Source organism: Podarcis vaucheri (genome assembly GCF_965113315.1).
Source record: "Podarcis vaucheri genome assembly, chromosome: 1".
Classification (NCBI taxonomy): Eukaryota; Metazoa; Chordata; class Lepidosauria; order Squamata; family Lacertidae; genus Podarcis; species Podarcis vaucheri.
The window spans coordinates 11191974-11217640 of record NC_138759.1 but is presented as its reverse complement, the minus strand read 5'-3'; the positions used below and the strand labels follow the sequence as shown (position 1 = coordinate 11217640).

The 25667-nt window shown below is 44.7% G+C and overlaps 1 protein-coding gene across 1 annotated transcript in view; it reads right to left on the bottom strand.

Moving 5' to 3' along the window:
• SYNE2 (spectrin repeat containing nuclear envelope protein 2) overlaps positions 1-25667 on the bottom strand; it is a 233618-nt gene that overhangs the window by 56343 nt on the left and 151608 nt on the right. The window contains exons 73-84 of the mRNA XM_082236352.1: positions 24824-24994; positions 22505-22636; positions 20482-20678; positions 19469-19601; positions 17778-17960; positions 16724-16870; positions 15179-15355; positions 12826-12981; positions 8233-8382; positions 6801-6971; positions 5619-5752; positions 1336-1537 (exon numbers count right to left, since the gene is read on the bottom strand). Coding sequence (XP_082092478.1) covers positions 1336-1537; positions 5619-5752; positions 6801-6971; positions 8233-8382; positions 12826-12981; positions 15179-15355; positions 16724-16870; positions 17778-17960; positions 19469-19601; positions 20482-20678; positions 22505-22636; positions 24824-24994 — 1953 coding nt within the window. The remainder of the gene's footprint in view (positions 1-1335; positions 1538-5618; positions 5753-6800; positions 6972-8232; positions 8383-12825; positions 12982-15178; positions 15356-16723; positions 16871-17777; positions 17961-19468; positions 19602-20481; positions 20679-22504; positions 22637-24823; positions 24995-25667) is intronic.

The window sequence follows — 25667 nt, the reverse complement described above, 5'->3', positions numbered from 1 at the left end:
TGTTCAAGAAGACAATGAAACACTTTCCCTGAGGCTTGCGGTGCCGACCAGTTCACTTAAGGCAAAGAAGGGTCGCGATCAGACAAAATTGCTGACACCTTTGGCCTGAGCCCAAGAAGCTTACCTTGGGGCAGGGGAAGAAAGCATCAAAGCATCTAGGCTGCATCAACAAAAGTATAGTGCCCAAATCAAGGGATTGAATAGCCCCACCCCAGTCTGCCTTGGTGACCCATACTGTGTCCAGTTCTGGGCACCACAATTCAGGAAGGAAGTTGAGGTTCGATGGCCATCTGTCATGGACACTTTATTTGAGATTCCTGCATTGCAGGGGGTTGGGTTAGATGACCCCCCTGGGGTCCCTTCGAAATCTACAATTCTACAATTCTATAACACAGCCTGGCAAAAACACTCAGGGAGGGTGCAAGACAGGGCTGGTGAGGGGTGTGGCCTGAGGAGTTCAGGGCCACATGCAAAGGCTGGAAGGCCATTTGGCACCCACCCCTGATTGCCTCCACACCCTGAGATCTTTTTATCTTCTTCTTCTTTGGCGATCACTTGGAGTTGAGTAAGATTGTCTTCCATGAACACTGTTTTAACAGTGAATCCATAAGTGACTGTGGAGCCCAATTCTGGATCCACACGTCCTTCCACATTGGTTTCCAGGCGGGAGTTGATCACGGTGTGGATTTGCCAAGCATGCTTTCCTCTTAGCACGTTTCTCCCTTCATCCTGAGTCCGAGCGTCTTCAAAGCCCATGACACCTTTGGTAAAGGCTGTTCTCCAATTGGAGCGCTCACAGGCCAGTGTTCCCCAGTTGTTGGTGTTTATACTACATTTTTAAATATACTTTATACTATATTTTTTTATATGTAGTTTATACTACATTTATACTACATTTTTTGTTGACCACCAGCATTACACTTTCCATTTTTAAGTTCGGAATAGAGTAGTTGTTTGGAAGACAAAAATCAGGCATCCAAACAACATGACCAGTTCAACAAAGTTGATGTTGAAGAACCATTACTTCAACACTGGTGATCTTTGCTTCTTCCAGTACACTGGCATTAGTTCACCTATCTTCCCAAGTGATATGTTAAAATTTTCGGAGACACAGTTGATGGAACCTTTCGAGGAGCTGGAGATGGTGTTTATAAGTAGTCCATGTTTCATAAGCATACGGTAAGGTTGGTAGTACAATAGCTTTGTAAATAAGCATTTTGGTTTCCCTGCAAATGTCCTGGTCCTCAAACACTCTGCACTCGCAGATAGAGCATCCCTTTCTTATTCTTCACCCACTTTCTAGGCAACCACACCATGGAAATCCCATTAACCTACCTTCACATCCTCGACCTTCTGCTTAAGGAAGTCCATCGTATGACCTGCAGCCACATCTGCCAAAAGGGAACCATATTGCTCTTCATACTTGTCCACCTTGGCCATGACTTCAGCATGTAAACCAATGTAAGATTCCCAAAGTTGTAAAGATGCTTGTGCTTTGTGTAGGTGATCTTCAATTTCTTTGTTCATCAGTGTCCATCTAGGGGAAAAAATTAAATTAAATGCAGCATTATAGCAAACACTTCAATTACCTCTCGCTTTCCTTAAGAGCACGTCTACCTGTCTTCCTATGGTTCATTCATACTAGGGAAGAGCACTGAGTGACTTGCTCAACATAAGACTGGGAAAACGTCATGCGCCACGGTTGATGGACGTGTGTTCTGAAGTGTGGAGGGGACTTCTTTTCTTTCTTTAGGCAGATAAATGCATGGAGCTAAAATGTGCCACATCACTAGGCTGCTGATCACAATATTTTGCATGTGCGGCATGTTTGCCAGAAGCCTCAAAGGAAGTTAGTTGGCTCCTAATGCCAACCTTAGACAAGATGCCAAACTCATTTGATGGGATTTCCAAAGATTAGCTTCCCCAGTGATGAGAGCACCAAATTTGAAAATGAAACAGGAAGCACACAGGAAATCACAGAGGGGAAAGCTGTGGCCTTCCAGGTGTTGCAAGAATGCAACTTCCATCATTATCTGGACACTGACTATGCTAGCTGGGGGGTGATAGGTGTTAGGGTTCAGCAATATCTGGAGGGCCACAGATTCCCAATCTATGCATTAAGCCATCAAGATGGCTTGGAGAATAAATTGCCTAGCTCTGGCTTTTAGAGACTGAATCTCGCTTAAGCTCTGATCAAGGTCAAACCGTTTTTATTTGCCAGGGCATATGATGTTGTGATGCTGGCTAGTCTGCTGTATTCCTTTAGTTGCCATTAAACTGTCTATTTCTAAAACAAAGGTTTCGTCTTACTGCTTAATTATATTCATCTTTTGGTGTGATTAATTGGATACCCCCAGGGTATATGAGTGTAGGCCTGAACACAACATGGCAACTGTGTTTCTACTGCGCATCTGGACACGCCTACTAAATGGCCTGGTTTGAACATAACAGTAAGCCAAACTATGGCTAAGCATGAATGTGCAAGCGTTTGGGTACTCATGGTAAAAACTATTGCTGCTTCAGTTCCCCTGCTGTTGCACTAACTGGAGCTAAGCCATAACACACACAGTTGCTATGTCTGTGCGTTTCACCAAAGGGTAGAGATGGGGGCGAGCAAGACTGGATTTTATATTCCTACAGGCAGGATATTAACGATGGCAGGTTCCTTTTTCCAAGCACCCTGAAACCTGGGCAGCAGCTAAAAGCGTCCAGTCTGACTCTTCTCTCCTCCTCCCACATCCCATCCTGAGACAGGCAGCAGATGAAGACTCCATGGATTCACCATTCTTTAGCTTTTTCCTCCAACATCCCTCCCTCCCATTGCTGCTTTGTTTGCTATGTAGCCTGATGAAGATCTCTGCAGAATACAAAAGGTTGCACACTACTTTGTAGCCCCTTGACTAGCCTAATAAAAGCCTTGTCCAGTATGTATTTTGGAATGTTGACCGATGCTTCGTGCCTCCCCACAGGCTGATTATCACTAGGTTATTTGGGCTAGTAGCGATCAGCTTAAGCCAGCGGTTCTCAAACTTGGGTTCCCAGCTGTTGTTGGACTACAACTCCCATCATCCCTGACCACCCGTCCTACTAGCTAGGGATGATGGGAGTTGTAGTCCAACAATAGCCAGGGACCCAAGTCTGAGAAACACTGGCTTAAGGGCATCCACCAGTGAGCTGGTTACCCACAGAACAACAGCTCTGATTCTGGAGAGCAAGGATGACATCGGTAGAACTGTCCTGCTCAGCTCAAAGTTAAACATTATGCCAGGGAAGAATGGCAGATGAAGCTGATGGATTATATGGAATTGGCGGAAATGACTGGCAGAATCCGAGACCAGGGAGAAGAGTCGGTGGAAGAAGATTGGAAGAAATTTAAAGCTTATTTACAGAAATAGTCTAAAATTAATGAATGTTAGAAAGATGCTGGAAAGAAGTTATATGACTTTAGTAGAAATATTATAAAGAATTAAGTATGAATAGCTGACATTGGGTAAAGATGTAAATTTAAGTTTAAAACTTTGTTAAATTAAACTATGGAACTAAATTTGTGAAAGAGGGAAAGGACTTGCTAGAACATTTAATTGAACTAGAATACAAAAAAGGAGGTGTGAGGAAGTCGAGGAAATAAGCTAATGAAAGATAAGGATATGAAAATATGGGGCTCTTTTGTATGTTTGTCTGTTTTCTTTTGGGTTTTTTTTCCTAATGTTTTTGTTTTTTTCCTTTTCTTTTTTCTTGGTATTGTTGATGTCTTGTATATTTTTCCTCTTGTTTTTCTTTTCTTTCTAAACTTTAATAAATATTCTATAAAAAAACCCACAAAGTTAAACATTATGCAGCAAAGTGGGTTCTCCTTCATGGAGAGCACGTGTTGTGGTGGGGGCAACCATGACATCCCCTGTTGCTGGGCGGGTTAGTATGGATGGCCACGAATTTGATAGAGCACCTCCAATTGTTGCTGGGGAGAATTTAATGCTGCAAAATTGTTTGATTGATGGGAGTGCTATTTATTCCCTGTGTGCCACATTGATCTTCCTCTTTTCGCTGCGCACATAGGATTACCTGCCCACCCTCCCTATATTTAGGGTTTGTTTGTGTTTGTTTGTGCTGACCTTGCTATGCCTGTCATGGGGTCGTCTGCTTTGGAGCAGGGGCCTGGTAGGAATTTTTGCCATTTGGCTGATTGGCTGGTGCCATTTGGTTTTTTGCCTACTGCATAGCAAATCGTCACAACTTGTAAGGTTGCGGTTTTGTTGTTGTTGTTTAGTTGTTTAGTCGTGTCCGACTCTTCGTGACCCCATGGACCAGAGCACGCCAGGCACTCCTGTCTTCCACTGCCTCCCACAGTTTGGTCAAACTCATACTGGTAACTTCGAGAACACTGTCCAACCATCTCGTCCTCTGTCGTCCCCTTCTCCTTGTGCCCTCCATCTTTCCCAACATCAGGGTCTTTTCCAGGGAGTCTTCTCTTCTCATGAGCTGGCCAAAGTATTGGAGCCTCAGCTTCAGGATCTGTCCTTCCAGTGAGCACTCAGAGCTGATTTCCTTAAGGTTGTGGTTAGGCATTGGTTAATTTTGGTTGGTGGAGGGGATGTGGTTGGCTGTGCCTGCCCCTCCAATGCTGCTAATGCAAGGGTATTCCATTAAAGGAATCCAGGGGCTCGCCATGCTCTTGTCCGAACCCCTGGCAAGGGGCTAGGGCCATGCAAGAACCCCTGGGAGCATTTGGGGAGAGGTGAGAGCCTGGCGCCCAGCTCTAGTCTCTCCCCCAAAATGTTTACCCTTACTGACTTCTGCAGGCTTGTGGTTGTCAGTTTTGTTCCTACCTCTAAGTGGGAACAGATAGTCACTAACCAATGCCTAAGCAGCCACTCACATGTACTGTAATTCAATAAAGTTGTGTGAACTGAGTCTTTATTTCATAGAATCATAGAGTTGGAAGAGACCACAAGGGCCATCGAGTCCAACCCCCTGCCAAGCAGGAAACCCCATCAGAGCACTCCTGACATATGGTTGTCAAGCCTCTGCTTAAAGACCTCCAAAGTAGGAGACTCCACCACACTCCTTGGCAGCAAATTCCACTGTCGAACAGCTCTTACTGTCAGGAAGTTCTTCCTAATGTTTAGGTGGAATCTTCTTTCTTGTAGTTTGGATCCATTGCTCCGTGTCCGCTTCTCTGGAGCAGCAGAAAACAACCTTTCTCCCTCCTCTATGTGACATCCTTTTATATATTTGAACATGGCTATCATATCACCCCTTAACCTCCTCTTCTCCAGGCTAAACATGCCCAGCTCCCTTAGCCGTTCCTCATAAGGCATCCTTTCCAGGCCCTTGACCATTTTGGTTGCCCTCCTCTGGACACGTTCCAGTTTGTCAGTGTCCTTCTTGAACTGTGCTGCCCAGAACTGGACACAGTACTCCAGGTGAGGTCTGACCAGAGCAGAATACAGTGGCACGATTACTTCCCTTGATCTAGATGCTATACTCCTATTGATGCAGCCTATTGGGGGTGTTCTGGGCGTCCTCGACACACAATTGCCACTGCATATGAAAGCAATGACTTGCTGGGGCCAGACAACAGAATGGTTAACAAATAAAATAAAGAAATCTTATTGTACCTTGTGCGTGCCTCTCTGCATTTCTGTTCAATAATCTCAGAAAACGAGGGATCACACAGCTTCTTCAGGTTACAAGCAGCAGCTTGGAGTTTAGCCCAGATTTCTTCATTACTCTCTGCTTTATCTTGAAGAGACTGTGGGAAAGAAATGCCACATGGCTGGTTGTGAGTGCAAAAGCATTCAAGGAGGCGGCTGTTGATATGCTAACTTGCATCTCTCCTCCCCAAGGGACCACATTTTAAAATTCTGAGCTGCCACAAATATGCTGCCAGCTTTCCATTAGTAAGTGCTGCTTCTGCTGCTGCTGTTGTTCTGGTGAGATCTCACTCACTTGCTTCTCCCAAGCTTGGAGAAGGGAGAAGAATCTACCAGACCTTGCACCAATTCCAGAAAGACTTGGAATGTAGTGAGAAAGACTTCCCCTGCCCTCCTCAAGGCTTAAGAGTGGGGGAATCTAACTCACTTTGCACTTAAGGGGGGGGGGCGGGGAGGGAGAGAAGATCCAAGACCCAGCATGAAAAGACATTGCTCTCCAGCCCCTTCAGCCACTCCCTAGCAAGACCTCTGTGATGGCTGCATATTATCATCCTAGTTTTGACCCGGCACGTGTATGTGTGTTTTGTTGTGCATACCATCAGTGCAACTTTCCCCATTATCGACAGTGGACCAGAGTGTTAATTTGCTTCTATTGTAAGGGACACGTAAGGCTTCTTTTAACTTGTTTTGGGGAGGACCAAAATCATCTGTCTGAAACGGGTCAACTCACTGAATTCCTCATTGCAAGACACAGCATTCTGTATGTGCAGCATTTAGATGATCTAACCCACCTTGACTTCAAACACACCATGGTGAAATGTGAATGAGGTGAACTGGTGAACTGGACAAAGCATGGTTTGTGAGTTTCCTGCAAACTCATTTGGAAATGAGGTACTGATCCTGGTGTCTAATCCAGTTTTGCAGGGCCCATGCAAACCATAGTTTGCCCATTTCATCTGAGACAGTAAACTATTATTTGCCTTAGACAGGAAGTGGGGAAGAAGGCAGGATAAGGCTAAGTGTGTGGGTTTAGGAGTCCATCAAGGCTCAATCACATACCAGTAAACCATGGCTTGGTGTTGCATCCGAAGTAGTCCTTTGTCTTTTTAGGAGGAGCATTTGCGACCCAAGAAATGTGAAACATACCTGGAGATTTTCCACCTGGGTTTTTAGTGTCTCGAATGTAACCACGGGAGGCTTGCTAACTTCCAGGCAATACAAAATTCTTGCAAGCATCAGTCTGACTTCATCCCAAGCTTGGTCATAAATCCGCCACTGCTCTAAAGCAGACTCTGTTGAGGTCTTCAGCAGCGCAATCTGCAAACACCAGGCCCATGATTAGACACGCGGATGCCATTTCTGCTTCACAAAGTACACTTTTGAGATTACGTATCAGGACACTTGGAAAATGTCTAAGGGGCACCCCACTGTTAAACACTAAGAGACACCCACTGTTCAGTATTTTATTTTAGTGCTTCCTTTCTAACACACGCTGGGGGGAAAAACACTCTAAGTATTTAACAAATTAATATATAACTGATTTCAGAGGGAACAGTGCATGCTTCCAACCAGATGTTGAAGGAAGGAAAAACATATCAGTGTATGGCATTAAAGTTTTAGAATTATTTTCATTATCATCCTAATTTGAGGCCAAAGCTCTAGCAGAGCTCATTCCAGGACACCTGGTTAGGGGATGATTTGCAGGAATAAATACACCGGGTTTTACACTTGCTGCTGACATCCCAGCAGGAAAACTCACGGATTCAGCAGCGCCTGAAGGGTTTTAAATTGCAAAAGGAACAGACAGCTCAGCTGTGAGCTCTCATTCCATGGCAGCTTAAAATCGCTAAGAAAAATATTTTCTATTGCCATTTTAGAAATTTGGCACAGCCCTGCTTGCCAGCACCAATCAGGATTCATGGAACCATGACAGTGAGTAGAACTCACCAGGTAAATGGCTAGGCAAACAAGTGGACTCGAGTTCAAGTCTGATCACTGCCAAAAGTGCACTAGGGAGGGTCCATAGCTCAGTCCTTGGGCAAGACAGCCCCTTGCCCCCCTGGGGCCCCTCCCCATGGGAATCTATTTCCTCACTGCTATTTTCTGATCCTAGCATGGCAGGAGTCAACTGAGCAATCTTCAGGAAGTCACCAAATCTTAGACATAGTAAGGTAAAGGGACCCCTGACCATTAGGTCCAGTCGTGACTGACTATGGGGTTGCGGAGCTCATCTCGCTTTACTGGCCGAGGGAGCCGGCGTTCAGCTTCCGGGTCATGTGGCCAGCATGACTAAGCCGCTTCTGGCGAACCAGAGCAACGCACGGAAACACCGTTTACCTTCCTGCAGGAGCGGTACCTATTTATCTACTTGCACTTTGACGTGCTTTTGAACTGCTAGGTTGGCAGGAGCAGGGACCGAGCAACAGGAGCTCACCCCATCGTGGGGATTCGAACCGCTGACCTTCTGATCGGCAAGTCCTAGGCTCTGTGGTTTAACCCACAGCGCCACCCACGTCCCTTAGATCTTAGACATAGGCAAAGGGAAAATAAAAGAAGGGGGGGAGGAGAAAGTATCAACCTGGCTGGCAACTCTGGTCCTCATTTCATCTAAATTGCTGGTTCTTGGCATTGCCCCCGCAGGATCCTCAGCACCACCTCCTAAAACTGGGTAACTCTGCTTCAGCTCATCCAGCTCCTTAGATTTAACTGCAAGCTGGTTTTCGAGCGCCTGGGAAAAAGGAAACAGAAGAGTATGAGAATTCTTCTCTGTGCATAACTCATCTTTCAGGACCATACACCAGCTCTAATTCTTAACAATCAATGCTAGGAAATCTGTTCCGACTGTGGCGAACAGAGGGCTTAAAAACAAACAAAACAAAAGCAAAGCGGGCAACAACAAAAATAAACCCCAAAACCAAATCACAAATTGGGGAGGCTGGTTGGTTTTGGAACCCTTTGATTGTGGACAGCCCAGGGGCCCTTTGTGGTGTTATGGTCATAGTCCTGGACTAGGACCTGGGAGACCAGGGTTCAAATTCTTGCTTAGCCTGGCAATTAACTGACTGGTCTTGGGCCAGTCACTGTCTCTCAGCCTAACCTACCTCACAGAGTTGCTGAGAGGATAAAACGGGGAGGAGAATATCCCATGTTTTATCATGTTTTTAATAAAAAAATTCCTTCCAGTAGCACCTTAAAGACCAACTAAGTTAGTTCTTGGTATGAGCTTTCGTGTGCAAGCACACTTCTTCAGATACACTGAAACAGAAGTTGCCAGATCCTTCTATATAGTGAGAAGGTGGGGAGGGGTATTACTCAGAAGGGTGGTGGGAATGGGAGATTGGCAGGTAGCTGAGATGAGCCTGTTGACGACTCTTAACGACTGTAATAGGTCTTACAGGAAAAGGCAAGGGGTGAGAAGGTGAAAAATGGCTTAGTCATGTATAGTTACAGATAGGTAGCCGTGTTGGTCTGCCATAGTCAAAATAAAAAAATTCCTTCCAGTAGCACCTTAAAGACCAACTAAGTTAGTTCTTGGTATAAGCTTTCGTGTGCATGCACACTTCTTCAGATACACATGTATAATGAGATAAGAATCCAATGTGTTTGTTCAGACCAGGTCTCTCCATGGTTTTAAGTTTGGTAATGAGTTGCAATTCTGGCAACTTCTGTTTCAGTGTATCTGAAGAAGTGTGCATGCACACGAAAGCTCATACCAAGAACTAACTTAGTTGGTCTTTAAGGTGCTACTGGAAGGAATTTTTTTATTTTGACTATGGCAGACCAACACGGCTACCCATCTGTAACTGGAACCATGTTTTTAATATTCTTTTGGGAGCTGCCCAGAGTGCCTGAGGAAACCCAGCCAGATTTTTTTTTTTTGGGGGGGGAGGGTATAAATAATAAAAGATGATGATGATGATGATGATGTATGCCACCTTGAGCTTCTTGGAGGAAAGGTGGGATAGAATTTTGGGGAGGGGGAATTTCTCCTACTAAACACATTTTAACACGTAGTTTTCGCTACAGTAAGCAATTTTCTAGGCCCATCTGCGAGAAAGATAACTCTGGCCCATAACCTCCGCTGGAGAAGAAAAGGCTAGGGAAGAAAACCCTAGGGAGTAAATCCAGACTGGAGTCCCTAAGGCACTTTGTACACCTCCTTCCAGCAACTCCTGCAGCCAAGCTGGTGCCAAATGTATTGCTCGGTTTTCCTTTGGACCACATCAGTGAGTCTTGTTGTCTGGGCAGCCCAAGACCTCCATGCGCACTGCCCGGGCTTGTACCCTGGGATGGCAAGGCTGAAGAAGTTTCCGTAGGAAATGTGGAAAGCACAGCAGCATTTGATCGGGGGAGGGGTTGGCATTTTGATATCCTTTGCCCTCCCTATCATCAGCATGTAAAGGTAAAGGGACCCCTGACCATTAGGTCCAGTCATGGCCGACTCTAGGGTTGCGGAGCTCATCTCGCTCTATGGGCCGAGGGAGCTGGCGTGCAGCTTCCGGGTCATGTGTCCAGCATGACTAAGCCGCTTCTGGCAAACCAGAGCAGCGCACGGAAACGCCGTTTACCTTCCCGCCAGAGCGGTACCTATTTATCTACTTGTACTTTGAGGTGCTTTCGAACTGCTAGGTTGGCAGGAGCTGGGACCAAGCAACGGGAGCTCACCCCATTGTGGGGATTCGAACCGCCGACCTTCTGATCTGCAAGTCCTAGCTCTGGTTTAACCCACAGCACCACCCGCGTCCCTATCATCAGTATAAATCATGCAAATAAACACATGTTGCTCATTTTGAATATATGATACAAGGCATAGGGTTAGTGTAAAATGTAGTGGCTATTAGATTATTCATTTATCTTCTTGCAAAGTTTATACAAGTGCTTGAGAATTAAAAATCAGTTCCCCCCATTTCCCTTGGGTTTTTTAAATTATTATTATAAAGAGTTGTCTTCAAGGATGTGGAAACATTCTTCCTGGCTTTATTTAACTTTTCCCTTCTCCTTCCTCTCTCCCGTAGTGAGTGTACCTGCTCACTAAGAGAGTTCCAATCTGTCCTTTTATTTATTCACCACGCTTCTTGCTGGCGGGTTGGAATGAATCCCTCTTGTCCCTCAGCTTTGGGGGGGGGGGGACGCGAAAAGGCTCCAGAGCGCTTTAGTAAAAAAAACACATACTGCGGGGAATAAATAGCAAAAACTACCCACTATTTTGCAACGGGAGAGAAAAGGGGTAACCATGGCAATATCACAAAAACAAAAGGCTTACCTAGGAGAGAAGGAATATCATTGCAAACGTGGCTTACCCTTATTGTCTGGGAAATAATAAGGGCTTATTTGGCTGACCAGTCCAAAATGTGCTCTTGGAGCATTTTAGCCCTTGCAGACAAATCCTCTAGACCTCAGTTCAGGAGGCATAAGATTGAGCTGGACCCTTCTAGTCCAGCATCCTGTTCTCAGAGTAGTCAACCAGATGCGTATGGGAAACCCACGAGGAGGACCAGAGAACAAGATCGGTTTGTTGGCATTCAGTAGCATTGCTTCCTGCGGCTGCGTAGCCATCATGGTTAGCCTTACCTCTCTCGCCCTGACCTAGCCACTGTGATCCACACAACAGTCACCTCCAGCCTTGATTATTGTAACTCACTCTATGTGGGGCTGCTCTTCAGATTGACACAGAAACTCCAGCGGGTGCAGAATGCCGCGGCGAGACTCCTTATGGGGTCTTCGCTGCGAGATCACATTCATCCGGTACTATACCAGCTGCACTGGCTCCCGGTGGAGTATAGGATCAGGTTTAAGGTGCTGGTTTTAACCTTTAAAGCCCTATACGGCCTAGGACCCTCGTACCTACGGGACTGCCTCTCCTGGTATGTCCCACGGAGGACCTTACGGTCTTCAAACGAAAGCATCTTGGAGGTCCCGGGCCACAGGGAGGTTAGGCTGGCCTCAACCAGAGCCAGGGCTTTTTTGGCCATGGCCCCGATCTGGTGGAACGGTCTGTCACAAGAGACTAGGGCCCTGCGGGACTTGACATCTTTCCGCAGGGCCTGCAAGACAGAACTGTTCCACCAGGCCTTTGGCTGAGGCACAGTCTGAGCCCCTCCTTCGGTAATCCTCACAGAACTCTAGCCCAATGGTTGACATAAATTTCATTTTGAATTGATTTTAGAATGCTCTAAAATAAAAAAATTCCTTCCAGTAGCACCTTAAAGACCAACTAAGTTAGTTCTTGGTATGAGCTTTCGTGTGCATGCACACTTCTTCAGATACACTGTAATTAGAATGCTCTGTTACTTTTATTGTTGTTAGCCACTCTGAGCCTGGCTTCGGCTGGGGAGGGCGGAATAATAATAATAATAATAATAATAATAATAATAATAATAATTAGAAGCCATTTCCCTAATCCTCTTTAAAAGCCATCCAAGTTGGCGGCCATCACTGCCTCCTCTGGGAGCAAGTTCCATAGTTCAACTATACGCTGCATGAAGAAGGATTTTCTTTTATCTGTCTTGAACTTTCCAACTTTCAGTTTCACTGGATGCCCGTGAGTGGTAAGAGAGTTCCATCATGTCAAAGTGAAGTTACAGGAAACCAGGCAGAGGGCCTTCTCGGTAGTGGCACCCGCCCTGTGGAACGCCCTCCCATCAGATGTCAAGGAAATAAACACTTTCTGACTTTTAGAAGGCATCAGCAGGTGGCCCTGTTTAGGGATGTTTTTAATGTTTGCATGTTTTATTGTTTTTAATATTCTGTTGGGAGCCACCCAGAGTGGTATTATTATAAATTATTATTCCTCACTTTTTCTCTAAAGTAAAAAATCCAACAACCCGTCTTCGTGATTATTATTACTTATCATTCAACAGCAACAAGAATATTGATTTACAAGCCATCTTTCTGAACCAAGTCCACCCAGTGCGGATCGGAATAGGAACACAGAAATGTGAGCTTGCATCCCCACCCAGTCATGAAACTCATTGTCCTTGGGCTAGTCACTATGATCTCTGCCTAACCTACCTCACAGGGCTGTTGTGAAAATAGCATGGGCAGGGGAGAGGAAGAACCATATACACTGCCCTGAGCAGTCTGGAAGGAAAGTGGGATTTTTTAGGGTCAGATGCAGTAAATCATGTGAATCTGGAATTCCCAAATGCAATAACGAGAACAAACGTTTAACCTTGCAGTCTTGCGCCGTGTCCTGGGCAAGAATGGAACTTGCTGGCTTCCTTGCTTGCTTGAGTCTTCTGCTTTGTGCTTCTAGCCAGCTGCCCAGGGACTGGGCTCTGCTCTCCTTTTCACCTGCGGATTCCAAAATGTGCTCCAGCTCCTTTATCTGCAAAGATTCCAGCGTGGAAATTTAAGGATGATTTGATTCATAGAGGACAGAAAGGCATCTGGGGTTTTGCCTAAGCGTCTCCTCTCTGCTGATGGAAGGCACTTTGGCAGGGTGGATAAAAATCAATGATTAAAAATAAATAAATAAATCAGATTTTTAAATTTAGATTGGATTTTTAAATAAAATGCTTTTGGAGGAAAAATCTTTCTAAACATATTTCTATTTAAGTAACATTATAGTCCAAAGGCTATTCAACAGGAAAAAAGAATTTGTTTTAAGTTTTTCATGTGTGCTAAAACTCAGTCTATGGATTTTGTGTTTGTTTAACCACATCAGCTAACAAACATGGATGCATATGCTATAATGTTATTGTTTTAGTTAAATAAATTGTTTAAGTTTGTTATTAAGGAAATGATTATTTTTCTCCTTCCAATAAAGTACAGCAGAAAAGTTGTCCAAATACAGACCCTTCACTTATTAATCCTCACAATAATTTCATCATTATCTATTTCTAAGAGTATAACCAAATCAGTAATTTTTGATACAACTGTAAAAACTACTCTGAAAATTTATTATTCCAAAAATGAAACCTTCATCTGGTTGTAAATATGAAGATTATACCACCTTGAATGAGTCTTTCTGTAAAAAAAAAAAGGATTTAAATCAAGTCTTACCGACCAGTGATTTAAATCAATTTGATTTAAATCAAAACCACCCTGCACTTTGGTTCACTGGAGGCTTCTGCCATGGTGTGGAGAGGACGGCAACTCCCTCATCTCAACCATTCCGGCTCCCCCCCTCCCAATCCAGTAGCTGGAACACCTTGGGAAGAAGCAGGGGACCTGACAGGTGGAAAATCACCTTCCTCTACCAGCGATTCTCAACCTGTGGGTCCCCAGATGTTGTTGGACTACAACTCCCATCATCCCTAGCTAGCAAGGCCAGAGCTCAGGGATGATGGGAGTTGTAGTCCAACAACATCTGGGGACCCACAGGTTGAGAAAGGCTGCTGGAAGAAGCCTGCGCTGGATCTAAGTGTCACTGGAGAGACACTGTTGGACATAAGACTTTTAAAACACCCTCTTTGGGAAACCACCAAAGATTATCTACAGGTTTTGAACAGTGGAAGAGGACTGGAAGGAATTTAAGGACTATTTGTAAAAGTATTGTAAACTATATGAATGTTAGAATGATGCAGGATATAAAGATAACGTGGCATCAGTGATATATTTGACAGGAGTATGCAAAATTGGTTTATAAGAACAAAGGTAAAGTTTGAACAATATTATGTCAAGCTTAAATAAATAGATAATAAAAGGGAAAAAATGGAGACATAATAGATGAAGTGTACAATATAAAATAAGATTTGAAAAAAGGTGAAATATTGCTGAATAAGATTTTGTAAATGGGAACACAGAAAAGGGAGATGTGAGGGAGTCAAGAAAGAGGGTTATGGAAATAACATCTAAGAAAGTGAACCTTTTTTTCTATGCTTTTTTATGTCTTTTTTCTTTTTTTCTTCTTTGCTTTTTCGCATGCTTTGTATGTTTTTCTTGTCTTTTTTGTTTTTTTGATTGATTGAGATGGTGTTTTTCTTTTTTATTGGTTGTGAAGGTGAAATGTGTTGTATTGTTTAAAACTTTTAATAAATATTTTAATAATAATAATAATAATAAAAGATTATCTACAGGTTTTGCATCCCACATTCCCACAACACACGTGGGGATCGTTCCTCACAACGGATGCACTAAATTGGATGCAGGAAGCTGGACATTTTGGAACCTTCCAAATGCTCAGATATCACTTGTTGCATAGATTGGCCTGGTGAAACTGCAGGCAGAGGTCCTAAACCTTTCATAGTTATGCAGTTAAAGGCTTTTCAAATTCAGGTGCACCCATGTCCAGCTAAGTTATTTGGTACCTGAGGCAGAAAACCCCACAAGCACCTTTCCCCCATCCTGCCAGTAAAATACAAATAGGAGCACATTAAATAAACTATTTCCTGCCCTTTCAGGACACCCCAGAATCTGCTGTCTGGGGCAGCTATTTGACTGTCTAATGAAAGGGCTGGCCCTGCCTCACACTGTTTCAGGGGGCTGCACTGGAGAGGAAGTTGTGTTCTACTTCTCCTTGCGCCGCTCTAGATCCACAGGACTCGTTCTCTGTGCAAAGGAACTGCAAAGGACGGACAAACCTTTCCGCTCAGAGAGCCTCTCAACCGGTGCCACCGCAGATTCATTTCACCAAGACGCTCTGCAAACACCGTCCTCTCGTAACGCTTGTTCTTGACGTCGCACGTTGTCATCTGCAGCAGCGACTGGTTAACATAATCTACTACCCCCTGTTTGAAGTTCATTTCCATCTCGTACTCCTAGAAAAGTAAATACAATCCTGTCACGAAAAGAAAAGAAAAGAGCATTTCCCACGCAGAAAACGCCATTACCGCTTACTTTTATGGCATTTGAAATGGTGTTAACGCACAGAAGAACTATGACCCATAATCTCTGTGAATGTTTGTCCTTTGCTAATGCTTAAAAAGTATGGGCTTGTAGGTTAATGCACTTGCTAGCTCGCTAATCCATCTGGGCAAAGATGGCATTTTCTTCTTGGCTTCCATATGCAGGAGAATCTTACTATGCACTTAATGTGCATTTAGGGCTGCTCTGCTATGATGGAATGTTACTGCTACCAAGTGCACTCACAGGTGGCGGACAGTTGAAGAGCCTCGTATGGCATTGTGAAGTAAGTGGGGTGGGAGTTTGGAGACCCATTGCAAAAGCATTTCTGGGCAAAAAGTGGCACAGTACCAGATGGAAAAGCTGCAGCTTAGTGGCAGAGCATGCGCTCTGAATGCAGAAGGTCCCAGGTTCGATCCCTGGCATCTCCAGGCAGAGGTGGCGATTTGAAAAAAGGCGAAAGCAGGAAGATGCCACAAGTGGAAGAAAGCAAGGCATCCTTGTGCAGTGGCCTTTATTCGTAAAATGCAAGGCACCTTTCACCCCAGGGGTTCAGCAAAGCTCTCCTTGTGCTCATGACAGGGCTCAGACAGCCAGACCCCAACTAACGTATTTTTCGCTCTATAAGACGCACCTTTTCCCTCCTAAAAAGTAAGGGGAAATGTGTGTGCGTCTTATGGAGCGAATGGAGGCTGCGCAGCTTTCGCTGAAGCCAGCAGAGCAAGAGGGAGAGCTGTGCAGCGCCTCTTGTTGTGATGCCTTCACAGCGATGCACGATGAGGGACGGAAGGGAGCGCTTATGAAGCCCCTTCCATCCCTCATCCTGCTTCGCTGGGAAGCCAGCAGACCAAGAGGGTTCAGCAGAGCAGTGCAGCACCTGTTCAGCGAAGGAGGAGGAGGAAAGGGAGCCCTTACAGAGCCCCTTCCTTTCCTCCTCCTGCTTCACTGAAGAGTGTCACTTCGTCTCATCTGCCTCCTCCAATCCCCCCAGCAGGGGCAACCCTGCTAGGTGGCCAGCAGATCCAGCCTGATCCTTAGCCTGATGCTCCCTCCTACTTCCTCTTCAGCAACATTTGATTCAGAATATTTTTTTTTCTTGTTTTCCTCCTCTAAAAACTAGTTGTGTCTTATGGTCGGGTGCGTCTTATAGAGTGAAAAATACGGTATAGGGTGACTGGAAGAGGCCACACTAGGCAGACTGATTCCCGATTTGGATTCTTCTATTCTTGTCTGGCAAAGTCAATCAGCTTCTAGGACTCTCATTCTTCTAGTGCCCTACTCACCTTGTACTTCTTAAGAAGGCCTTTCACTTGGCATGTGGGACTCTGAGCATTCACAGTAGCTTCGGCTCTTCTTTCTTGCTCCATCTGGTTCATCCGGTCCATTAATTCTGCGATTGCCTCATGAGACGGCAGCTTTGCCATCTGAAGCTGGTCAGAAATGACGCAATGACAACAACAGTCATACTTAATACCCCACCCATCTGGCCCAGTCACTCTGGGTCTCTCTCGCTCTTTCTGTTTACAAGGAGGGGCTATGGATTCTTAAACTGTAGAAGACCCTTAACCCAAACCCAGACAAAACTAATGGATGGGTTTGAGATACAAGGTCTACTGCGAATGGGAACTGGGCGTGGATAGGGGCAACACATGCACGAACAGAGGGAGGGAGGGATTGAGTCCTTTAATTAGCTGTTTCCTGAATGTATGTTTCAATAGTGGCCCCCACAAGACAAAATGCTCCCCCCTGCAAACAAGCAAAAAATGAATTCCAGTTACATAGAAACCCAGCATTTCAGGGAGAAGGACTGTAGCCTAGCCTTCTCCCAAATATGTGCAGTTTTCTATGTGCAGGGATCAGGATGCAGGCATGGCCTTTCAGATTGCCTAGCAACATTCTCAATGAACAATCCCTAAGGCTCACACATTTTGAAGCAGGAACAAACTTTTTTTAAAATGCATGAGTTGGCAAGTGGGGACCACGTATAGGAATAGCGTGTACATTTTTAACTTTTAGGACAAGATTATTACTGCAAGTCAAAGCTGAAGGAGAGACATTGGGCTCTTTGCAGTACATTATTTCAGTGGGACTTCAGCACACATGCCTCCCACTTGTTTTGATGGACTGCATCCTTGAGTTATATATAAATGCTTGCAATCAGTGACACATACAGAAGGTTAAGGAGGCTGCAATAACAGTAGCGTTTAACACCTGGATTTTGCTTTGGTAAGAAGGCACTGAATGCAAGAATGATTGGGCCACATAATTCGGCACTTTGCAATGAATACCCACAGCAGTTCAGGCCTGGAGGTTTTGGGATTCTGATTTGCTTTTTACCTGGAGAAGCTTCTCCTGGATGCTTGGCAACTGAGCGATCAGGTCAGCCCATCTCTGGTCATACGTCGTCAAAGCTGACCGCAGCATTGCTGCATCGGATTGCTTAAGAAGCAAGAGCTGATTGCCAGTGCTTACGACTGATGACTTCAAGGAAGATTTATCATCAATCTCTGTAGAAAATGCCTAGGAGTACAATTTCACATGGGCATGACTTTCAATGAAAGAAAATAAATTTACCGTGGGAAGGGGAAGAATAGCTATGTTGGCTGCATTGCATCATGGAGCCGGTTTTAACTGAGAAAAGTTATTCTCTCTTTTTCATGCAAAACACTACCATAAACGGAGAATGACCACGACGTAGTTCACAGTGACAGAACCAAATCACACAGACCAATCCCTGCTCGGCCATTTCTCTTGCTAGGTGACCTTTAGCCTGGCACCATCTCTCTGTTTGGTCTACCATGTAGGGCAGATGTACAGATAAAACGGGGAAACCAGATGTGTCATTGTGTAGAGTCTGAATGGAACTTGACTGATACACAGAACCCAGAATCATCCAATGAGCTCGAGCTGTGGTTTGCTCCTCCCTTAACACCAAGCAAGCAAGACTAGACATCTTCAACTAATCACAGTTCCTTGTTGCATGTGAACTGGGAAACTATGGTTAGCAGCCTTGGGACAAGCCAGATGTGTCATTGTGTAGAGTCTGCCAGTTCCTTGGTATTTCTTTTCAGCTCTTTGAGCCAAGTGCATCAGCCCTTACTTCCTCCCCCTGGGCTGTTGATCAGATGGCCATTGGAATGTGGGAATGGACTTGCTCCTGGCTGCCCTGTCCTTTTCAGCTGCATCCCTGCTTTATTGACTTCCTGCATGAACAGAGGTGCCAGGGAACTGTTGCCCCACACATCACCCAATGCAACCTACCCTGACCCTGGAGGGACAGTAGAAAACAAACTTGACTGATACACAGAACTCAGAATCATCCAATGAGCTTGCGCTGTGGTTTGCTCCTCCCTTAACACCAAGCAAGCAAGACAAGACGTCTCCAACTAATCACCGTTCCCTGTTGCGTGTGAACTGGGAAACTACAGTTAGCAGCCTTGGGACAAGCCAGGATATGAAGTCATCTAGGAGGTTTCATATCTTGGCTTGTTCTGAAATCACGTAAGATGCAATGGGAAATGACTTTCTGGCATATTTGCTTCCTTGCATGAAGAGAGGAGAGAAGCAGATGCACGTAGGAGTCTTAGTCTCATTCATATTTTGGCTTATTAGGCTGATACATGATTGTCTGAATGTGGCCACTGAATGGCAGGGAAAAGAAAATGTTGATTTTTTGAAGATGGCTTCAAAAAACAAGCATTAGATTAATTCCTAGATGAAGTGCCAATTAAGTGTCAGAAACAAACAATAAGCAAAGTACCGTATTTTTCTGTGTATAAGACTAGGTTATTCCCCTAAAAAATAATGTCCAAAATTAGGGGGTGTCTTATACATGGGGGTGACTTATAGACGTAAAAATACAGTACATATCCTTCAGGGGTAGGTTAGCCGCTACTTGAAGATAATGAGCATAGAATTATATGGAACTTTGGCTTGATTCAGCATGGCAACTTCTGTGTTTTTAACAGTGCAAACAAATCTACGCATATCAATTCAGCTGTAAGCCACAAAGACACTGTTTCACTTACAATAAAGTCGCGTATACTGTTTCTGACAGTGTTCAAGTCCTGGGAGGCATTGAGTGACTGCTCCTTCCAGTCACGAATGCGCTGCTGAGCAGACCCCAGCCAGATTTCCAGCTCCTTTGAATCCCTGTTGTAGCTGCGAAAACAAAGCAAAGCTGGGATAATTCAGACTGAAATTCCCAGGTGTCGGAAAAGGTTATTTATGCATGCAACAACTGTGGTCCGTGTTTTGTTAGGTCAAAAATGGAAAATGAGTGAGGTCCCAACCAAAGAAGATTGGCAACTTTAGTTGACAGAATATGCACAACTTGTAGACTTAACCTATACGTTAAGGGAAGAAGAAGAACATACGTTTAAAGAAGACTGGAAAACGTTTATTGAATATATGGAAAATAATTGTGTACAGCTGAAAACGTTGGCAGCATTAAGATAAATTCAACAGTGTAAATAAGTTTTGATGGATGTAATAATGGAAAACTGAATGGTATCGTTTTTGTAAAATATGCAGGGATATAAGATATGCAAAATGAACCATGGAAGGAGAAGAAGGGAAGTCATTGATATCTTAAGTAGGTAAAGTATTTATCTGAAATGGCAAAACAGAATATTTAACAAAAATCACATAAAAAAGAAAAGAAAACAAACAAACCAAAGTTACAATTAGAATAAACGAAAGACCATAGCAGTCTCCACGTCACAGGTGGTGAAGATGGAATAAAAGCGTTAGGGGAAATGTTAATATAAACGTCCTCTACGCAGTCACATTGAGCTGCTGCAACGACTGCTCTGAAGCAGCCGTAATGGAAATGCCCCTCTCTCAAACAGCAACAAGGACAAAGTAGGACCAGATGTTTTTGTCCCTATGGAATGGGTTATTCCTTCAGCTGGGCAGTCTTCTTTATGGCAGGTGAAGCCTGTGGGTGAGAATGATGTAAAATGCCCACTTCCCAAGTTTTTAGGGCTTACTGTGACCGTAAAATACCAGGCTGAGGAACGTAGGAAAGTGTCGCACCTACCTGGACAAGAGTTTGAGCAACGTTTCAAGTCTCTGTAGCTCATGGGCAACTCTTTTGGAAAGAGAGGTCCACTGGTCCTCCAGCTTCTCAATCTGGACCTGCAATTCAGGACAGCTCACGAGTCCCATCAGGTTCTTCCCTTCCTTCACTACCTGACAATACCCGGCCTGCTCTCCTTCCATTTTCATTTTGATTTGCTAAGAAAGAGCACAAAGATTACACAGAGTTATAAGGAGAGGAAGGGTGACAGGCTGTTGGCTTTAGTTTCAGGCTTGCCATTCGTTTTGGTAAGGAGTAACAGCATAATAATAATAATAATAATAATAATAATAATAATAATAATTTATTATTTGTACCCGCCCATCTGGCTGGGTTTCCTCAGCCAAAGATTTAAAATACATTAAAATATCACACATTAAAACTTTTTGTTTTCCACCAAAAACCTTCAGGGCAATCTGAATTGATACACCAAAGTTTTGACTGCAGCAAATTGATAGCATGGATATCAATTATATTTACCACCCCAAATGCTGGCTTCTGTGTTAATGAAGGGAAGAGCATGGTAGCTGGGTGGTAGAGCTTGCAGAAGATCCCAGGTTTGATCCCTGTCAACTCCAGGTTAGGACTGGGATTCTCTCCCTGGGAAACTTTGGAGGGCTGTTGCCAGTCAGTAGCTTGCAACATGCTGCCTTCCAGAAGTTGTTGGACTGCAATGCCCATAACTCCCTGACAACTGGCCCCATTGGCTGAGGAAGATGGGAGTTGTAGTCCAACAACATCCAGAGGGCAGCACTACCCCAGAGCAGACAAAACTGAGCTAGATGATTCTGGTCTGATTCTGTACAGGGTGGCTTCCAATGTTCCTAAGGAGAGGGGCTTTGATTCCTTCCTGCATCACCCAGTCCTCTCTGGTTCATCGTGTTCAAACCATTAGAGCTGGTTAATGTCTCATTCCCCCCTATTTTCCTCAGAGCCTTTTCTTTGCACTGCCCACCTGCTTAATTTTCCTGGGAAAGGTTCTGAATACCCCTCCTGCTCTCCAACAGCTGGTGCCTTCTTCATTCCAGCTTCCTGCTGGACTTCTGGAAACTGAACCTCCCTGGAAGTATGGGGCCAACCGCAGCTGGGTCCCCACAAAGCCCCACCATTTTCTCACGCATCACCAAATCCTAATCTCCCGGTATGCCCCGCGGAGGACCTTAAGGTCCATAAATAGCAACACCCTAGAGGTCCGGGGCCCTAAGGAAGTCAGATCAGCCTCAACCAGAGCCAGGGCCTTCTCAACGCTGGCTCCAGCCTGGTGGAATGCTCTGCCTCATGAGACCAGGGCCCTGCGGGATCCGATTTCTTTCCGCAGGGTCTGTAAGACAGAGTTGTTCCGCCTGGCCTTTGGCTTGGAGCCAATTTGATTCCCCCCCCTTTCTTTTTCCTTTCTCCTCCTGTGATGAGGCTGCATTTTAATATTTTAATGTTTCAATATTTTAATGTTGTATTCATTCAACTTGTTTTTATTATTGCTTGTTAGCCGCCCGGAGCCCGGCCTTGGCTAGGGAGGGCGGGGTATAAATAAAAATTATTATTATTATTATTATTGAGCCTCTGCCTTAGGGCACTGCTATAATCCCAAGGGCTAGAAGGTCACATGGGCTGATGGGTCAGGGGAGAGGCAACGTGGTTGTGGGCATGGCCAGAGCTGTGGGCGGGCAGTGCTTGGACTGGTGGCAAGTGGAACTGTTCACACGTTTATTCATTCACACATGCACAGTGGGGGGGGGTCCCTTCTCGACACATACCCTCTGCCACCCAGTTCACCAAGCGTGGTTTACATGGGCAGAGAGCTGTGCGAGCTTCGAAGAGCGCAGACCTGGCAGGGAGGCAGTAAAAGTGGAAGTGGGAATGTGGCAGCTCCATGGGCCACGCCAAAGGCCTCCGGATGTTGCCCGGAATTTGACAGCGTGTTTCAGTCCATTGATGACAACAGGCACAAGGTGGGTTACAAGATTCAGGGGGGACAGGCAAGTACCTGAAGAAGCCGAGTCCTTTCCATCAGCCTTTCTTCTGTCTCTTCCACCAAACCCACAGAAGGCACAGAGGAGGACAACGCCTCAAGTTTTTGGCAGAAAGACCCATAGCCGTCATCAAACGCTATCCAGTCCTAAGGGAGGGAATGCACTTTTAGCAGAACACGTTATATTTAGGTGTTTCCTAATACCATTGTGTAAGAACCATGTCTATCACAGACGTATTTCTTTTTAAAATATTTTTTATTTCAACAACAACAATTTCCTTTATTCGACCGATAGTCAGAAATAAAACATTACACAATAATTATAAACTATAACATCATAGGGGTACATAAATAAGGTAGGGCCACAGTACTAGACCTCTCACAGATAACCCACATCAAGGCTTTCAGTTATACGTTTCCGACGCTTGAGTGCCAGGAAAAGAAATTTAGCCACTGACAAAGTTGTTTTCCCAGAAGACTTATTTAGCAGATATGCTGTCTGCTTTCCTCTTTGTCGGGAACTGAGCTGGGGTAAGTAAGGAGTTATAAGATACTGTCTTAAATCGTTGTAGATGGGCATTTATCCATTGAGCCATATCGCCGGTCCATTTTAAGGCAGTGGGCAATATTTTTTATTGGTTTTTACATTTATTTTCTTTGCATAGCATCATAACAACCTTTTCCCAAAAATACGGTAAAACATTTGGCTCCATGAGCCTGTGTCAGCTTTGCCTTCGAGCCAGTGCCAACGACCGGGCTCAACCTCTTCAGCCCCGACTGGGCCAGGCGAGCTGGAAAAGCCCTTCCAGAGACCTCCCACTGCAGGGAGCAGGTCTAAGTGCTGTGGACTCACAACTCAGAGCTGTGAGCACCAAACTCAGTTCCAAAAGTCAGCGGAGCACAGCAGAGCATGAACCACACGAACAACAGCTCTGAATAAAAAAATTCCTTCCGGTAGCACCTTAAAGACCAACTAAGTTAGTTCTTGGTATGAGCTTTCGTGTGCATGCACACTTCTTCAGATACACAGCTCTGAAGTAGAACTTCTTTTATTCTCTACAACTACTGCATAAACTAAAAACTAATTGGAGACGCTGGACTGCATGAGTGTTACAGCTGCTTGAGCAGTCACCTTATCTATATACAGATAACACTCAGACTCCCACAGGCTGGAGCGGAAGAAGCGATGAGCAAAATCCGCCCCCTCCTTTCTGAAACATTGTCAGCAGATTCTTGCAATGGGAGGGGTGAAACATCTTCAGCCTGTGCCTTCCCTCCTCCCTGACTAATGGTTTTCAAACTTATTGCATTTTCCCGTATTTCTTATTCCTGCTAAATCTTATCCTTATATAATTCCTTGCTTAACTACAACAAGTAATAAAGTTATCCTTACAAGGCTTCCTGTAGCCCAACTAGCGATGTTAATTGTTTACAGTTGTCTTTCAAATATAAAATAAATTTCATAGAATAGAATCATAGAATCATAGAGTTGGAAGAGACCACAAGGGCCATCGAGTCCAACCCCCTGCCAAGCAGGAAACACCATCAGAGCACTCCTGACATATGGTTGTCAAGCCTCTGCTTAAAGACCTCCAAAGTAGGAGACTCCACCACACTCCTTGGCAGCAAATTCCACTGTTGAACAGCTCTTACTGTCAGGAAGTTCTTCCTAATGTTTAGGTGGAATCTTCTTTCTTGTAGTTTGGATCCATTGCTCCGTGTCCGCTTCTCTGGAGCAGCAGAAAACAACCATTCTCCTTCCTCTATGTGACATCCTTTTATATATTTGAACATGGCTATCATATCACCCCTTAACCTCCTCTTCTCCAGGCTAAACATGCCCAGCTCCCTTAGCCGTTCCTCATAAGGCATCGTTTCCAGTCCAGGCCTTTGACCATTTTGGTTGCCCTCCTCTGGACATGTTCCAGTTTGTCAGTGTCCTTCTTGAATTGTGGTGCCCACAATTGTTCCAATCTTTCTGGAAAGCCTGGTCCTGCTGGTTCCGGATTTTCCCCATCAGTTTTGCCGAATCTGCATAGTCCATTAATTTCATCTCCCACTCTTCTTGGTAAATCTTCTTGCTTCCATCTTTGGGCTAATAACATTCTTGCCGCAGTTGTTGCATATAAAAACAACGTTTTATCCTGCTTATGTATATTTCTCCACCAACTATACCTAATAGGAAAGCTTCTGGTTTTTGTTTTTTTTAAAATGTATATTTCAACATTTTTAAAAGCTCATTATATATCATTTCCCAGGAAGCTCTCACCTCTTTACATGACCACCTCATATGATAAAAGGTACAGACGTATTTCTACTCCGCAAGCCCCTTACCTGTAACAGTCTTTCCAAATAGGCTCCGTGCTGGACTGCTTGCTGTTCCAAACATTGGTCTTCCTCTACCAGCTGACTCCATTCTTTCCCTCTCTCATGTAACGCTGAAGGTGCCATCTTTTCGGAACACATCTCCACCAGCTGCCTGTGGGCCTTGTTGCAGAAAAAGCTCTGGATTTAAAAAGGAAAGCCGCACTGAGGATAAACCAATGGATTCACATTTTAAAGAAACAAAAAACTGTTTCCTTATAGGAGACTTTTCTCCCTTCTTCTTGCTGCTGGTGCTGAAGGAGCAGACGGATAATCAGGCAGGAGGGAGGGGATTTGGAAGCTGAGGGTTAGTTGGGCAGTGGGAGGACATTTGGGCGTTTGCAGGGGATGCTGACGGGGGATTGGGTCCTGTTGCGCTCTCTCAATTTTGAAAAGAAGAAAGCTTTGTTTGATTAAATGTATTACAAATTAGTGGGGATGGGTGATCTGGCCACCACTAATTAAACAAAAAAAAATAGAGCCATATATTTTTTGCGAGCCTCAGATCCACTGATCATGCAGAGCAAACATACCGGTTGGGCAAAGATCTCTGGCTTAGTAATGCAAGCCCACAAATGTAAATGTTTAGATGCTGTCTCCCACCGAGTCAGAATATTGGCCTATCTAGCTCAGTCTTGTCTACAGCAGGGATGGGGAACTTGCAGCCCTCCAGTACATTTTTGGATTCCAGTTTCCATCAGCCCCAGCCAGCACGGCCAGTGATCAAGGATGGCAGGCGCTGCATTCCAACAACATCTGGAGGGCAGCAGATCCTTCCTCCGTGGTCTGCAATGACTGGCAGCAGTTCTCCAGG